The sequence below is a fragment of the Gymnogyps californianus genome, chromosome 1 (assembly GCF_018139145.2).
Source record: "Gymnogyps californianus isolate 813 chromosome 1, ASM1813914v2, whole genome shotgun sequence".
Taxonomy (NCBI): Eukaryota; Metazoa; Chordata; class Aves; order Accipitriformes; family Cathartidae; genus Gymnogyps; species Gymnogyps californianus.
This window is the reverse complement of record NC_059471.1, coordinates 146,886,798-146,904,595: the sequence shown is the minus strand read 5'-3', so window position 1 is coordinate 146,904,595 and position 17,798 is coordinate 146,886,798. Positions and strand designations below refer to the sequence as shown.

General features: G+C 36.2%; 1 protein-coding gene across 1 annotated transcript in view; it reads right to left on the bottom strand.

Moving 5' to 3' along the window:
• The window catches only part of PLCZ1 (phospholipase C zeta 1), a 58,992-nt gene that overhangs the window by 12,023 nt on the left and 29,171 nt on the right, over positions 1 to 17,798 (bottom strand). Inside the window, exons 7-9 of the mRNA XM_050913330.1 lie at positions 13,761 to 13,988; positions 11,554 to 11,710; positions 9,807 to 9,923 (exon numbers count right to left, since the gene is read on the bottom strand). Of these exons, the coding sequence (XP_050769287.1) occupies positions 9,807 to 9,923; positions 11,554 to 11,710; positions 13,761 to 13,988 (502 nt within the window). The remainder of the gene's footprint in view (positions 1 to 9,806; positions 9,924 to 11,553; positions 11,711 to 13,760; positions 13,989 to 17,798) is intronic.

The window sequence follows — 17,798 nt, the reverse complement described above, 5'->3', positions numbered from 1 at the left end:
ATAGGCTTGGAGGACAACCTGAGCAAAGGAATTCCTCAGTGTGACTCCTGCATCTGAAATGGATCCAAGACTTCCTGGAACCATGAGGCTGAATCTTCTTCAGATCAGAGTATTTAATACTCACATCTTCTTGCAAAGTACCAAAGCTGCCATGGCCGTCCCTGTTGGCCCCGGATGTAAATAACTTCATATAGCAAATGCAAGTTAGGAAATAGCCTAGCTCCAAAAAGATGAAACAATCCATAATGCACGGAGGAATACAAACGGTATATTTCATCCCAAACCTCTCTATCACAAGCAGTTAGCTGAAGTCAGTCCCACAACTAATTGCAGAACTAACCATAATCTAAGTATTCAAATACAGCACCTTCCATAAGCACTACCATGCAAGACATAATTGATTTTTAGACTGAAAGCAAAAGCTTTTGAAAACGAAAGAGAGCACTGGGGTTCTTAGATTTCTAAGTGACTATGATTTGAAGGCAGTTGAGGAAAACTGCATGTCTTTTGTCTGTGATGCTGCCTCTCAACTGATATTCCTATTGGGACTTTTAAATTGTAATTTTTTATTTTTCAGTCTTTGCTTCCTGGTTCTATTAGCTATATTATGACCCTAAGGTTTAATATATTTTCTGCATTTAAAAGGGAAGATTTTAAAATGGATAAGCACACATTTGTCACCAATTTTTCTTAAAATGAGTTACTTAATTGCATTTTATGCCATTTAAAATCCATCTCAAAGTGTCTGAATTTTATGCAATTTCCAAAAATATTACATGCAAAAAGCACTCAGTGCCAGTGTTCCTATCTCCATGATTTACTTCACTCATTTGAGTCTAAAGAGATGTAATAGATCACGCTTCCAACAGTTTGATCAGTCTTGTTGCCATCCTCTCAGCTTTTTCCAATTGTCTGTTCTTAAAACAGGCCACTCACAATGAATGCAACGCATCTTCTGTGCCTTAGATATCTAAAATTTGAACTGAATTCTACACAGACTGGGAAATACTATGAAAACAGGACCATATCCTAATGATCTGGTGTATTCTGTCATTGGTTATGAGATGATCTATGGGACTGGACTTGAAGACACTGCATTCATTCCATGTTAGCACTCCCAGCTAGGTGTTGACTGTCTATCCTTTCTTCTCACATGCAGGTCACAGCTGCACCCAGTCCATCACTGCCCAAATTTACAGAAATATTTTCAGAAGTCCTTACGTGACTGGGTAGTCCACATTACTTTTTTCAAAGGGATGTAGGTGGCTTTTAAAAAATTTCATCCACAGCCTGAATAAAGGGCATGCTGAGTATGAGTTGACTCAAAAGGTGGATGAAAAAGGAGGATATTCATTCAGTCATCAGATTACGTTGAAACCAACTGAAGACATCTGAAGGAAGGATAAACTGTAACATGATGAAAAATTGTCAGCTGTTACTTATACCAGGAAGCAAGCATTCATTTAACAGAAGCGGCATACACAGCAGGAGGATCTCTTATCAGTAGTAAACAAATTCTATCAAACTAAAATATGATAATAGCTTCATCGTCTGAATGATAAATATAACACTAATTTCTAAGCCCTGTGCAAACATTGACTATCGCAGTATCCTCAAGTACAAATAATATTTCCCTTTTAGTATATTGAAAATATTATTCAATCTAATATGCAGTCTGACGGAGTTTGCATAGGAGAAATCCAATGCATACTATAGTACCCTGTAAACCCTTCTCACTAACAGCAGATGTAAGGAAGATAATGTGCTCTATCACCAAATGGTCAGAACATGTAACCTGAAAAAATGGTGGAACACGGTAGTTTTTAAACACCCTTTTCATCTGGGTCTATCTGAGAAACTAGAAAGACTTCCAGCATAATTAAGACTCTCTGCCAAATTACAGCAGCCTCCTCAAGCGGCTCTGAGCCTGAGCATTACTTGCTGTTCTGGTCTTGTCTTGACATGTCACTCTGATCTCCACTGCCATCTCTGGGTGCTTGTTAATTCAGGCTTGTGGACATACTGTCCGAAGTCAGTCTTTTAAGTGTCCTCAGTATCCTCTTTGCCTTGGGCTTTATGAGTTTTTTAAATCTTTATGCAGCTTTAGCCCTCTTGCCAAGCCAGTGAATAGGTGAGATCCCACCCAAACTTTATGAACAAGGACTTAACATCTACCAGAAAAAAAAAAGTATAGAGTGATTGGTTCCCTTACAACACACAGCAGACTTAAGTGGTTAGTATAAATTTTGGCACACAAATTGTCTCTCATCTCTTTTTCTGACCAAAAAATTTGGTCAAACTGTATATATTTTTTTCCTTTCCTTACAGAATAAAATGGGGTGTTAGCTATTCAGACTCCAAATTTTATTAAGCTTAATTATAATTTCTGGCTTTGCTTATCACTGACGCATTTTGAAATGGATGCTCTTATTCTACAGAAACTTAATTTATGAATGACTTACGACATGAGGTATTCTGCTGTAGTAAGAGGGACTACTCTTCTGAGAACTGAGTAACATGCAGAACTGTCTGACAAATCACGCTCAGCATGTGCAGTCAGTCTGTCCTTATTGTCTTTGGGCTAATTCAACACTGTTACTCTAAAGACACTGTCATTAGAAATGTTAAGAATTCCGTCATTCTAATGTTCATAATTGCTGACATTGTTCCTACTTAATTGCAAGTAGCTCTACTGGAAAAAAGACGTCAGGTGATTAAAAATCATCCATTGTCCAAGTATATCTGCAACTGGTTTCAATTAGGGATCCTCTCTTGTGAGGTTCTCATGGGAAAAGTACCTAAAGCGTTTCTGATAAACTATCAAATCTGAAATCTAAATTGATTTTTGCTATTTAATTAATGTGTCTTTCTGAAAGTCACACTTCAGTGTAAGTCTGAGCATCTTTTGGTTGTCATTTCACTTATTTCACACCTGAAACAGATACTTTTCCAAAATAGTTTTTAAAATTTATTTGTCTTGTGCTTCTTTGCAGAACACTCTATATTCAGCTTCCCTTTCCTCTTTTAGTTTGGGTCTCTAACACAGGGTTTAGAACAAGGTCAGCAAGGAGTTCAGAGACAATTGTGTCCCTGCAATTTTTGCTGTCTTTCTTTAAAATTGACTAGATTTCAGATAAATTATTTAGTATTCTATTAGTTGTCTGCAGTTGTGGATTTAGTGAAGATAGATAGTTGGAAAAATTAATGATAAAATGGAATTTCTGTGTTTCTTTGCTTTTAAGTGAAATTCCAGTGTCTATTACACTCACCAAAAAAACTGCCTAAAAAGAAGCAGGCTCCAGAGTAGCCCAAGAGCTTTCTCATAAAGTTGGCAGTTAGAGATGTTCCTGCAAGAGAAACTTGAAACCTTTATTCAAAACACCTCCCAGCCCTTGGAGCCGTTCCAAAGGAAAGGTGAGTGTATTCAGGTAGCTTCATATATCAGGGTGATATTGTCCCACCTAACTTGTAGATGTCTACGCATGAGTTAGCTGCCTCACTACAGCTAGTGAGGATCTAATCAATGAAGTTTAAGGGACAACATAACCAAAAATGAGTCCATACTTTAAGTATGAGATTAATCATATCCCTGGAGTTGCAATTCTAATAGCTCTCCCATTGGGCTGGGGACTTATGGGAGCAAACAGTAAGAGGTGAAGCAACCCTTTTTTGGGGTTCCATAAATCATGATGGCCCGCTGTGGATTTTTTTCCAACTACATGACTTTTTGTTAATAATAAACACACTTCTTTTTTGGCATCTTAGTATTATCTTTCCACAACACACTATTCAACAGTATTTAGTAAGATTTATGTCAGTTGTGCAAGATCTAGTTTTCACTTCCTAAAGATTAATTTTTGGACTGTTAAAACCATATTAGGAAGACAGTAATAATATAGGTATTGACCCCTGCACCTTTTCTGCAGCTGATCTATGATGACCAGTCCTGTCCTTGAAACCTCATCAAGAGGGAATGGTCAACCAAGAGATACTTTTCTGTGCCTTCTCATTTCATTCTTCCAGGGCATTGCTTGGCTTAGCAGAAATCTTTCCTGTCTTTCTTATAGCATATTCTCCATGAGTCAGCTGTGGGATAAGGCCACAGCAAGCCCAAACAAAGAATGAGCTCTGGAGTGGAAGGATAGCTGTACAGAACAGCCTGGGCGTGTTTTTGCCATGAGGTGTACAACGTGTCAGACTCATCCCTTGCCTTTGAGCAGAAGAGGTGTTTTAGTTTGGGACAAAATCTGAAGCCCAGTTTGGAAAGAAAGCTGAAGCTCTGTTTAATGGCTGAAGACTATTAGGCTTTTAGATGCAGAATGAACAAAGATGAAACGCTGTGATGTATCTGTCTTTTCCATGTCATAGGCAATATTTAGAGTTAAGTCATCTGCAAGGTTTTAAGGATCACAATGCTGGATTAAGAGTGCTCACTCAGTATCTAACTGCAATAACGTATACTGCGAAGAGCTTTGAGGTATTCTAACAACCTAACTGGACATAAAAATAAAAACGTTGAAGCATGTCACTTCACAAATTTCACTAGAAATTCAAACAACAACAATTCAAAGCTATAATGTAATGAATATTCTCAGTTTGTTTCAGATGTCACATTAGCTGTTGAAAAAAGCCATGTTATAGAAAATGCTTGCTTTACACTTTTGTTGTGTTATAAAAAAATTTCCAGTAAAAATAATAACCAAGTGTATAAAATTATCACGCTGAAAAGCTAATTAAATGTATAAGAAAAAGTAGTATTCCACCATCTTTTAATACAAGAGCCTGTGTTTTTCCTTAAATTCATTATTTCATAAATTCCTTTACTAAATTTGACACTCCATTACATATTCTAAAATGTATAGTGTTCAGTAAGATTGTGAGAATATCTAAACTTCCCATGATCAAATATAACCTGTTTATTTAGGAAAAAAAAAAAAAATCTGTCCTGTTGTCTCCAGTTTTGCCATTTGTCCAACAAGAAAGGAAAATACAGTTTCATAGAAAACATACAACAACTAAAAATTCCAAAGTAAATTAGTGATCCTGTGCCCTCTTTTTCTTTATGAGGCTTTCCAAAGTCTGCCTCTTCTTTTTCACTCACTTAGAACCCAAGCAAGGTCAGACTTGACAGTCATTTTAAGTAGCACAGGTGAGGCATACCAAGATCTAAATAAACGGGTTTCTTTTCCCTAGGTAGCTTCAGAGGTTAAAATCAGAACTAGTTAGAGACCTCTTTATCACTCATCTTTTCATGCATTATTTTTTGTCATATTATTGCACACAAGATTTAGCCACAAAACAGATGTGACAAAATTGCCAAGCTACATTTCGATGTCACAGGCCAAAACAAAACCTAAGATCAGAAAAAATCCATCATACAAGTAGTGGAACCTTCACAGTAGCATATAAATTTTTACGAGTGTTCCAGAAAACATACGCTCTATATAGCCTCTTCTAAAACAAAATTCTGTACCTGCCATACCATGGCTTTCTCATATAACTTATGACATGTTTTGGTCATTCCTGTAGATTGTTTTGATACATGGATAATGTTTTCTACTGCATGCAAAGGACATATTCAAAAGGGTATTTAAGTCTTTCTAGTTTTATTTTCACTGAGGTCTTCTTTTGGTTTGTTTTTTTTCTCTGTTTTTCTCAGTCAATATAATAGAAATGATATCTGTTTATTTAAATAACTGTCCTGAATTTTCTTTCCCTGCATAAATCTTTACATTCCATTTTATTTAGTAAATAAAAAGAAGATATGAATACACCAAACCAGTTCTTTCCAGTGCCACACTGCAGTCGTATGCAGGAGGCATACTAATTTTCCCAGACTATAAAATGTTATTGTAGGTATTTTTCTCCATAAGACCTCTTTGTTCACAAAACCTATCCTGTTCTTACGAGTCTCAATTTTCAGAGAACGGACACTGAGTGCACAGTGATATCCAAAAGCGATTTTGTGGAAACTCTCTACTTTTTACTGTGGTTGTTAACTTGCCATCCTCTGGAAATGAGGTTTACACAATTACATAATTCTCATCCTCAGCCCCAACAAATCTTGAGCCTGTTGGACCATTTCATCCTGCTTTAGCTGAGTGCCAGGCTGCTCCGAGTTAATATGTTCCAACCAATTTAGAGAAAATTGCTGGCAAGGTACAGAAGAGAGCACTGTTTTGGGTCTATCACTAAGGGAATTGAAGGAATAACTCAACTCTCATCATTTACATGATGCAGAGGCCTGGCAGGGAGTATTATATGTAGGTTTGAACAAAACCTAATATATTTTCTTTGCCCAGCCAGAACAGTTATGGATGTTAGAGGAACTTAAAGGTAAGCGAGAAGGGTAAGCCAGCAGGTGTGAGGAGGGTGAAAGGAGCTGAGGAAGGGGAATAGGTGACATACAGGAGAAATCTGAGAGTCCCATGAACAGTTTTAGGGAAGTGGTAGAAGGGATCTGGAGGGATTACTTCTGTGCATGAGATGCAGAGTGCAATGGCAGGGAGACAGGGGGGATACGTGGGCTATATGGACACAGGACAGACACAAAAATTTAAAAATCTGTGTTAAATCAGTGGAAGGACATCAGCAGAAGATTCACTGAGCGGAGCTTTGGGAGCTGCATTGTGAAGCAGAGTTATATTTCTGCCAAACAGTTATCTAAAACAGATTAAGGAATCAAGAATAGATCTGACATGGCTTGAAAATAATGTATGTGGAGAATTGCTATATAATCAGCCTATTCCCATGAGAAAAATGTTTCTTTAAATGAAGATGCAAATGATGTGACCAAGAGGGCAGATCTAACCACTTCCTGCATGTTTTTAATACTTCCAGGAAGGAGCCCAAAGCCCCTATACAACAAAAATCGTGTTTTGTATACATTGTTTAGAATGACTTTTCATTAAAGTATGCTCTGAGTCAACACTCAAAGTAGTCATTTTGAAAGACTTCAGTCCTGTTTGAGATCTAACAAATGGATATTCTTTGCAGAGATCAGTGTGAAGATTTACAGGCTAGAAAGAAAACTAGTAAACTGCAGTATGATAAGCCTGAGAGATGAATTCAATTTTAAATTAAGGACCTCTGGCTAGCACTTCCTTTAAGCATGAAACAAACTTACTGTTTTTTAATAACAATGTAGATAGTATACAGAGAGTGCACCACCCCAGGTAAATAATCCAGCAATAGCAAGACAGCAAGCTAAATGAGGATCAATCACAAGGACAGACTATAATTGAAACAATTTCAAACGGTATGGTAATGGCGAGATACTTCAGCAATAGCTAGTCCACGTCCAAATCTGACTGTAAACAAACATTTGTAATGACACAGACATAAACAAAATTTATACTAACCAGTAATTTTTTTACTCCTACTGTAGTTGTAAAACTATACCTCAATACAACAGTCAGGATGAGAAGCAGAATTTGTAACAATGGGAGAATTATGGGGGGTCTGAGTACATTTCAGTTCTTTCATGGAACAGCCGGCACTGAGTGGTCAAATTTATGCAATTTCCCTAGTCATTGTTTCCCACATTACCTCAACATGTGGCACTGACAGCATGGCATAGCTCGGGGTGGGGACAGCAAAAGGTAAGAAATTTAGGCTTGGGGATGTCCTCCACCACTTGTGGTCAGGCCCACAGATGTGGGAACAGCAATCTCAGTGAAAGCTGAGGCATGATGCTCCTTCTAAGTTCTATAACTGTAGGAGAGTAGCTGGGGATACATTAGGGGGTTAAACAATAAATAATATGCATGTGCATGATTGATTGGAACTAGCACACTGTTAAAAACATTTCTGAGATGGTAACTTGAAACAGAAGATAATTTGGGAGCTGAGAAAGGAAACAAGTGAAAAAGGAAGCCTGGAGCAAGGGTGCACATAAGCTCCAGGACCCTACAAGCAAAGTGAAATCTGTGCCCGTTTCTGTATGAGTACATATTATAATATAACAAGGTGAGACCATACCTTTCACCTCTCAGAACTGGGAGCCTACGGCAAACTGCCCTGCTCACCCCACAGTTTCCCTCAGGTGGCCTTGGTATAGAATCAGAATAAAAGACAGAATATATATGTGGATGCAAAAAATACTGTTCTCTACCTAAGGCTGAAGAAGGTGTCGCAGACTGACGTAGAAAAATATTCTGTAACTGAGAATCTTTTAAACTGAAGAACAAAAAGATGAAGGCAAGATTGCCTCTAAAGCCATTAAAAAGGGGAAAGTGCTTACAAGTAAGAGGTTTTTCAAAGCCTGCTGAGTACAGAAGTCATGCTTATTTTTAACAATTTAAAATTAAAAACTAACTTGAAGAGAAACAGAAGTTATTGTTATTTCATTGCTCAGGGAACTAATATGCTTTGTACTGGAAATTAAGATGATAAAGTTACACTGCATCTATAGAGTCACTGGAGACTCCCGGCAGCTCCCAGCTATACCTGGGTATTCTGCTGACCAGGAGCATTTGGGTGCTTCTTTGCAGTAGCATATCATAATCTGGGAATTCTTGGCAGCAATATTGATTGTTGTGCCCACATCTCCTGCATCTGTGCCACTCCAGTCACACAAACCCATTGAAAACCCACAGATCCTTCAGATGAGACTTCCATTGCTGTGTAAAAATTCCTAAATGACACATATATATCTTTCCGTCACCTCTTCTAATTCAATGATATAGGGCAACCTTAGGAAAACGCAAATGCAATTGCATTCCAACAATTCCCACCTTTAGCTAAACAGGCAGCTGCTTCTATTCCCTTGCTAACTACAAAGTAGCTATAAAGACTGCTAAACTTCTGCTGAAAAAGAATTTATTTTTTTTTTAAAGAGAAACAATTAAAAAAGAGAAAAAAAGAAAAAAAGAAGGAAAAAAAAAGAAGAGTAAGAAGCTACTGTTCCCATTTTCTCCTATAAATATGCTCCATTTATACCTTAGCCACAGCTGACAAATAAGCACGGAGGTTATGGAATTTGATTAATACAGCATGCAAAAGAATGTAATCTATTTTCATTTTCTTGAAAAGTATATTGCAATTTTTTTTTTTGGCAATACAGTGCTTAATGCATAGCACACTCGCTTTTACCTCAAAACCTAAGGTAACATAGTTAACATAATAATTTCAGCCCAAACAGGCAGTAAAATATAAATTATCATTTAGACTCTCCTTACAGACACCCACAGATAAACATCATAGAATTATTAATAAAAAGGGAGATAATATATGAAGAAAAAGAAAAAAATCCTGGTTTAGCTGTTGAAAGATGTTTTTATATATATATATACATATATAGTGGTTTTGAGACACTGTTTCATAAGATAAAATCATGCTTTGTTTAATCTTAGGGCTAGGAGTAATACAAAACAAGGTTCAAAGCTTAAAAAAGTCATATTGTTCTTACTAGTGTTTTTCTTATTATCCAAAAGAAAAAGAAATGGTAGTTTAAAGAAATTAATGAATTATAATAAACTGGGATATTTGGGATAAGATATAGCTATTTAACAGAAAGTGATATTTATAATTAGTTAGGGCCTAATTGTAACTAATTACAAAAGTAAATAGATGAAAATAATATTCCCCTTAGTTATTATATACCAGAATTCCTGGATTCTGGGATGAAAAATTACTAGGATATGTAGACTGAAGGAGAAGTTTAGATAACACAAAATGGAAGTGATGCCACTGAGGGAAAATATGTAACTTACATAACACAAAAAATACTATAGGAAGGAAAAACTCTTGTATCTGTACAGTCTCTGCAAAGCCTGGAATGCAACAGTCTCTGCAAACGTACATACCCATTTGACACCCCACATTCCAGAACTCTTGAGGATTATAATTTGAAGAGTTTGTTCTTGTTCCTTTGGGATAGATTCTTGTAATGAATCTTGAAGTATGTGAAACAAACTCTTTAGCTGAAAAACAGAATGATAAAACCTTGGTAAGAAAAACTTTATTAATAGAGAGATCCTAGTTGAATAAATAATAAAAAGATAATAATCTAATCCAGCAATTTTGGGTTTTTTTTACTTAATGAGTATATCATATCAATGTATTTCTATTTTAGGACATTTTTATGCATGTTAACATTAGTATATGGGCCACTGAGATATGGCTAAAATCCTATTTTAAAACCTTAATATTTTTTGTATATTTGAATCTGATAGGATTTCTGTGTATAGTGCAGACTTTTTTTAAAGGCTCAATAACCAGGAATCATTTCTTCATGGAAATATTCTGTTTCTTCACCTCTTTGTTAGGTGAGTATATGATTTTTACACTAAAGACCACTGTGTTCTCATGGAAAATTAAAATACACAAAACAGGAAATTGATCAAAAAGCCCACTCATTCTTTAATAGTTCAATAGGAAAAAAATTATCCCAAGATGATCTTAGCTTGATTGCTGTTTTGAGGTTTAAATAAAATGACTGAAAGTCTCAAGACCAGTGAACAGTGCATTTCTAAGACACTTAATTGGTTCCTTTATAATCTTCAGAAGATGTTAACTATTCAAGCGAGTTGATTTTCTTCCTCCTAGCAGTGTTCCCTCCCACAAAGGCATAAACTACACAGATGTGGAAAACTTCCGATGACTTCTATCTACATTATTCCTGTTTAGTAATGAAATAAAAACTTTACTTTTCCAGGGTCATCACGCTGATCCTTTCCATCCTCCCCTTGCCCCCCCCCTTTTTTTTTATTTTTTATTAATAGAACTACCTTTATGTTCACTAGATTGCGGGAGGGACCAGAGAGGACTCTGACTATGGCTGGCTGGCAAAAGCCTACTTGTTTTGGCGCCGTTCAACACCATTCACCTAACCAACCATTGAATCATCTCCACAAAGTGGTGGATGGCAGCTGGGCTGGCCCTGACTGAATGGGCCTGTGGCAGACTTCATTCTCATGGTCAGTGATCGCTGTTCTTAACACTCCCTTAAGGCTGTTGGCAGACAACTGGAGTTAAAACAGCAGAGGCTGCACTGTATTGGCTGCACCAAATGCAGATGCTCCAACACAGAATGAGTTTTGAATAATCCAGCTTGGCTGGTATGAAAGATCTGGTCCAATGGAGCAAACTGCCTGCTATGGGGTTTATTCATTCCGTCAATGTGGATTCTCTTATCTACAGTTATCATCAAAGCCAGGGGCACTGCATGCCCAACTCCAGTGAGTACTACAGACCACCCATGGGGGAGGTGAAATCTATTCCACACATTTTTAAGTATTGACTGTAACTTCTAAATTATTGGATGCAGAAAACAATGAATCAAAAGGTATTCATACATTTTTTATACTGTTAATATTTGTTCTTATAAAACTACATGAAACTAAAACAAAGCTGAATTTCAATTTTCCTCACAAAACCAACTGAAATATAAAAATGCAGTGCAAATGACAAGATTTTTCTAAAACACTGTTATAAAAACAACCAAATAAAATTGGACAGCATGTGTTTCATGAAATTTTAACGCTTCCAATGCCTAAGCAGTGAACCGTAGCAACATTGTAGTTTTTATCTGATTAAATCAAAAGAAATTACCTGAATGTTTTACAAATTTTCGTGCTCGAACCTCTCCAATTGAATTATTTTCATAGCATTTCTGATTAGCTAGGGAATGCTCAAAGCTCACAAACTTCTCAGATTTGGTGTAAATCACAAGGTCCGACAATGCAATGGCGATTTTTATCTTCTTCATCTAATAATCACAATATAAAATAATGGAAGAATAAAAAAATCACAGTAACACATATTTCATTATTATTATTAACAATTCAGAAGAAACTATCATTTTGGATGCATAAAGCATGGGAAAATGTGTCACAATTAATGAATATTTGATAGTCAGAGTTGATCCAGTCAGAGACAGTTAAGGTTATTGTCTCTATGTTCATCATAGCAATTGTAGTGTGAATGGAGAGATGTGGCCAATGCTTCCCAGCACAGTGTTCTGTGGGACAGCTTTATCATTTCCCTGCTTCTTAGACTGGTATGTAAATTAACATCATTTTTCATGGCTCTTAACATTACTCATTTAAAATATATGTCCAACTTTATATTCCTAAATACCTAAAGTACTAGAAAAGGTATACTGGTAGGAAGTATTGGAGAAAAAAAAAGAGCAGAAGAGTCTATACATCAATAGCACAAACTCAACTACAAAATGTAGAATAACAGGAGAATATTTTACTGTGCCAAGCAAATCAATCATAGGTATATTCCTCCAAGCATTGCTCTGAAGTTAGGAAAACTCTGTTCTTCTTAATTAAGATGGAAAGTTCTTTGGCCAAAGTCTTTGTTTAGTCTTGCTCCATTACCAAAACAAGCAAAAGCAAAGGCTGCTGTACATTGAAGCAACTGAAATTTTACCAAGGTTTTATCTCTTAAACTGAGGTACTGTGTGACCTATTCATTTTACTTAGCATGAACTTGTGAGCTAATCTCCTGAATAATACAGCTCTCTGGATGTGGAATGCAGTGACACAGCCAAAGCCAACAGCATCACTAGGGTGTCTTGGGTGTGGATTCAAACGCTCTCCCACTCTCCAATAAAGTGATAGAGTGGGACCTCAGAATAAATACTCCCACTCCAATAGAGTGGGACCCCAGAAACAATTTTCTCTTCTGCCTGTGAAACATGACCAGACATCTGTTGTTGCTGCTGTTAATAAAGATGTATGTGGTGTATGTTCTGGTCTGTAACATGATGTTACAAATATATGTGACCCTATTATTTGGAACATTGTCCTTCCCTGTTCAGAGAGGACTCCATCTTTCCTCAGAATTTTTCCTTACTATCTCTCTATATCAGATAGAAAGAGAAAGAAGCAAAGATCTTGACCTTCAAATCACTTAGAGAAGAGACACAGAGGAAGAGACATTGCCTCTCAGCAAAAACGCTGAGCCCTGAGGAGCATTACCAGTCTACCTACATTCAGATAATCAGAGCATGATGTGCAAAAGTGACTGGATAGTGGGTGCTTCCTGCCTGCTTAAAAATCTTGAACAAAGCAGTTTGAACCCTGATGGAGCAACAGATTTCCATGGCAGAAAATTATTATTTGGTTAAAAAAATGAGTAAGTTCAATTTGACTATCAAAAAGAAAATTACATCCAATTTTTGCACTCTCAGAAATAGTATTTAATGTTAAGTCTCTACATGATAAATGTAAAAATACCTTTTCTACTATAAGTGCTTAAAAATGTTTTAACACAACTAGAACTCTACACCTAATTTCATGTATAAATCCAGAACATAAGAAAATAGGGGAATGGGAACTCTTCAAAATCTCCAAGATAGACTGGTGGACTGCAGGAAGAAATAGTTAACTCTGTCCTTCATCATCAGGAACTGCTATGAGTGTTCTCCATGCATAGCTCCAGAAGGGCCTTGAGAGCAACAAAGCAGTTGGGCAACTTTATCTTAGATCTATTGTGGTATGGAGCACCTGGGACAAGCACAAGACTTGAAAGTGAAAAATGCAGGTGGAGTTTAGGATGTGAGCACAGGGAAGGGTTGCTTTTTAGTTGGATACTAAAATATGCTCCAGTTTGGATTGTCTTGCAAGGATCAGAAAAACTCTGAAACCTTGAGCTAAAACATATCATTTCAAAATATATTGGTCTAAGTAATTTCAAAGCCTACTTTTTAAATTTAGTCTCTATTTTAAGATAATATATTCCTTCTTTATTAAAAAAAGCTGGCATATATCTATGTGTTTTCTAAATTCAGTTGAGACAAAAGTTACCTTTGCCTTTTTCCGAGGTGGGGCTGAAGGTCTACATTCACCTTTTCTTTTTGAGGAATCATTCTTTGGGTAAAGAGGGGCTTTTTCATCAGTCTCATCTTCATCGGACACATTTTCGAATTCAGAAATTTCCCCTGTCTCACCATGACTGTCAAGATCTCTCCTGAGCATACTTTCCTCAATTGTTCCAACTTTTTTATTTTTTACCAGAATTTTGAATTTTAATGCCTGTAGAAAAGATGTTGAACAGTAGTAACTAGAATTATGTATGGATTAATTGTAGGTTTTTATATCGAGGTATTGTTTAATCCATGTTCCAAGCAGTTTATTAAGTATAATGAAGTAACACAATTAAGTGAAGATAGATATTGGTGAGGCAGAAGTCAAAAGCAGGTAAAACAAATAGAATCTGGGGATCAAAGTACACAACAGAATGTGAATATCTAACCCCATGACAGGAAAAAAGGCTCTCCACCACAAAGACACACGGATGCTGAAACTGTGAGCAAGATCAAGGTAGGAAGTTAAGTAAGTGTCAGAGCTGATGGCCAGGTAAGACATAGGAGGTATATTTTTTTACTGTGTATTAATTCATTTTTATATATAGACTTATAGACATGTATCTGATATTAATTTGAAATTTTTTTTAGCTATCATTGCGGCTGCTGGAAATTTGTTGCCCTATTTGATTAGTGCATTTGTGCACATCTGTCTAGCGTATCAAATTAAAACTTTTGTTATTATGTCATTATACAGTGGATCCTCATGCTGATCTTACCTGGTCAGGGAAATTAACAGAGTTTGGTAATTTGTTGCTTAAGCAGTTTCTCTACTTTTAAATGGGCATGTTTCAATTTCCATAACATGGAATGTAGGAAAAAAATTCATTAAATGTTATCATTTCTAATAAGATGGCTTTCATCTATGCACCTGAATCCTATGAGTATGTATTTCACTTAGATTTATGAAATAATATTCATAGTAAAATAGCTATTATGTAGCAGACATTCATCTCTACCTCTGTACACAGGAACTGCCAGTGAGTAACAGGCCTTATTTAGGTTCTTGGATAAAGTGATCCACAAAAATATTCTTTAAGTTTCATATGCACTAGTGAAAAGGAAGGCTATGCTGCTGAGAAGGTTACAGAAACAAGGAACAAACACTTACACAATAAATAAAAGGTAACTGAAATACTGTATTTCAAGGTATCAATTAAGTAAATATGAAAAGCATGGATGATAGAAACGTATATATAAAACCAAAGCTTTATAACAGCAACTAGTGCCATAGGCAAAGAAATAGACATTCCATTTATTTACATTGCAGTCTCATTGCTGATAATCCCCTTACCACTTCAGATCTTGTATTAGTAGTTTGTCAGTGTGCCAGTGGAATGAGATATCCTATGCTTAATATCTATCAATGCCATGCTAGTGTAAGATTTGATTAGTCTCTCTGCACTGGTGATTCAGAATAAGGATGCCCTTTAACATTTCCTTCATTTCTTATTGATGCACTCATTTTTTTTCTGTGATATTTTTAGAAGAGTTTTAATATGAGTAATGCTACTCATATTTTTAAAGAGTTCTGATTTTTCCTTTGCATCTTCATATTTCCCAATATTGAAAAGCAGTTCTATCCACATTTGGTCTTGTATTTTGTTATTCATAGGTAAGGTTTAATTCTACAAATTAAAAAAAACGACCTGGTATACAAGGGAAGGAAAACCTTTCTATGGATATATTACTGCCTCCTATATGTAAACTTGCTTTAAACAAAAAAAGAGACCGTAGTCTGTGTCATCATATAAAAATGGGCCATGATGTTTTAAGTCAGATAGTTTCTAAAATTCTGTTTATGAACCGTTAGCAAAGATGTAAATACCCTGAGGTAGGACAAACATTTCTTTTTTTTTCCTATAAAGATAACATTTTAAAATCACAGCTCTTTCTTCAAAAACAGTTACAGAAAATACTCTAGCAAGAAGAATTTTTGCTATTTTTTGGCCAGAAGCAGATTCCATTAATAGTTAAATCACTGAAAGTGAACCATGAACTGAAAAAAGACATACCACAGACTTCAAGTCTGAGCTTCAAACAGATCTTCAAAAAAACTTACAACAAATGTATGGTTACAAAATCAGTGACTATGTGAAATTTGTGTTCTTTAATTGGTAATCTTCAGCAGTGCTAAACATGTGGCATCTTTTTGCATGAATGTCTAAATCTTTTAAGCAGATAATGATCTGAAATTCTGAACATTCACTATAACTTCTCTTTTCTAGTTTAAATATAAAATATAAAATATTTAAAAGATACATGTTTACTATGTACTTATATATAAACTGTAAGCATACTAAAAAATTTAAATATGTAAAACATAATAGATCTTCCCTAGAGCATAATGGGACTTCAAGGCTGACATAAGCAAAAGCCTCCAAGTACAATCCATTGGAACAAATATTTAAATAACTAAATGAACAAAACTTAGTTCTTGTACTAAATAGGCATTCTGGTTAATGTGATGTGCAACACAAATCAGAACAGCTGAAGTAATACAAGACTCCAAGACAAAATCACAAGCACTTTGGAATGGATCAGGCAAACCCACCTACTGACCACTGCAATTAATGTAAAAAGGGACAAAATTCAGTCCTCAGAAATGTAGAGAACAAACCCTGGATTTGGGTCATGAGTATTAAAAAGAGAAGAATATCTTCCTCTATTTGAATTTAGCATGTTCTTCTCTCTTCTCCTCTCCTGACCAGCTGTAGGTACTTAGTAAGAGGAATATCAAATCCTGAAAATCTTGCTAAGTAACAAGGTTAAAATCAGTTTGAAGTTTTACATAATTTTCTATTTCAAGAATTATATTTCTGTCTTAAATACTGATATAGGGTAAAGAAGTGACACCTTCTGTGAAGTCTAACATGGGGGAAGCTTTTGAGGCATTGACAAAATTTATCTTGAATGAAAATAACAGGACAGTATTGTTAAGTATAACTGTTAAAAAAAAAACCCAACACCAGCATTCTTCAATCATTCAAGAAGAGAATCATGCTTAGTAAAAGTGTGAATGGATGTCTTTGTGGCAGTGTCGTGGTTTAACACCAGCCAGCAGCTAAGCACCACGCAGCCGCTCGCTCACTGCCCCCCCACCCCTGGGACGGGGGCGAGAATCAGGAAAAAAACCTCGTGAGTTGAGATAAAGACAGTTTAATAGGACAGAAAGGAATGAAAAACAATGATAATGATAATGATAATATGACAATAGTAATACTAAAAGAATTAAACTATACAAGGCAAGTGGTGCACAATGCAATTGCTCACCACTCATTGACCGATGCCCAGTTACTTCCCGAGCCGCGATCCACCCCTCCCAGCCAGCTCCCCCAGTTTATATACTGGGCATGATGTCGTATGGTATGGAATAGCTCTTTGGCCAGTTTGGGTCAGCTGTCCTGGCGGTGTCCCCTCCCAACTTCTTGTGCCCCTCCAGCCTTCTTGCTGGCTGGGCACGAGAAGCTGAAAAATCCTGGACTTAGTATAAACACTACTTAGCTACAACTAAAAACATCAGTGTGTTATCAACATTATTTTCCTACTAAATCCAAAACACTGCACTATACCAGCTACTGGGAAGAAAATTAACTCTGTCCTAGCTGAAACCAGGACAGGCAGCCTTATAAATCACAGTTACTGACTGAGACCAGTAATGTCTAAGCTCTAGTTAAATGGATATTAATTATATCAGGAGTACCTTTTTAGCTATCTCATAACAAGTTTTCATACGATACAGTTATCTAGTGAGAAGTTCCCTACATTGAAAATTCCAGTTCTGTGTTGTGCTCTGTAGCAGACACAAAACACATGAGAGAATCTTTCTAAATGTTCTTTTATTAAAAATACAAAAAAGCAAAACATGCCAAAAGAGGGAGATTGGAAGGGGTGACACTGGCAGACTAATCTTCTGGATGAAGTGAAAACCTGACACAATCCTGGGTAAAAGTGTATGTGTTCTAAGAAACACTCTGTC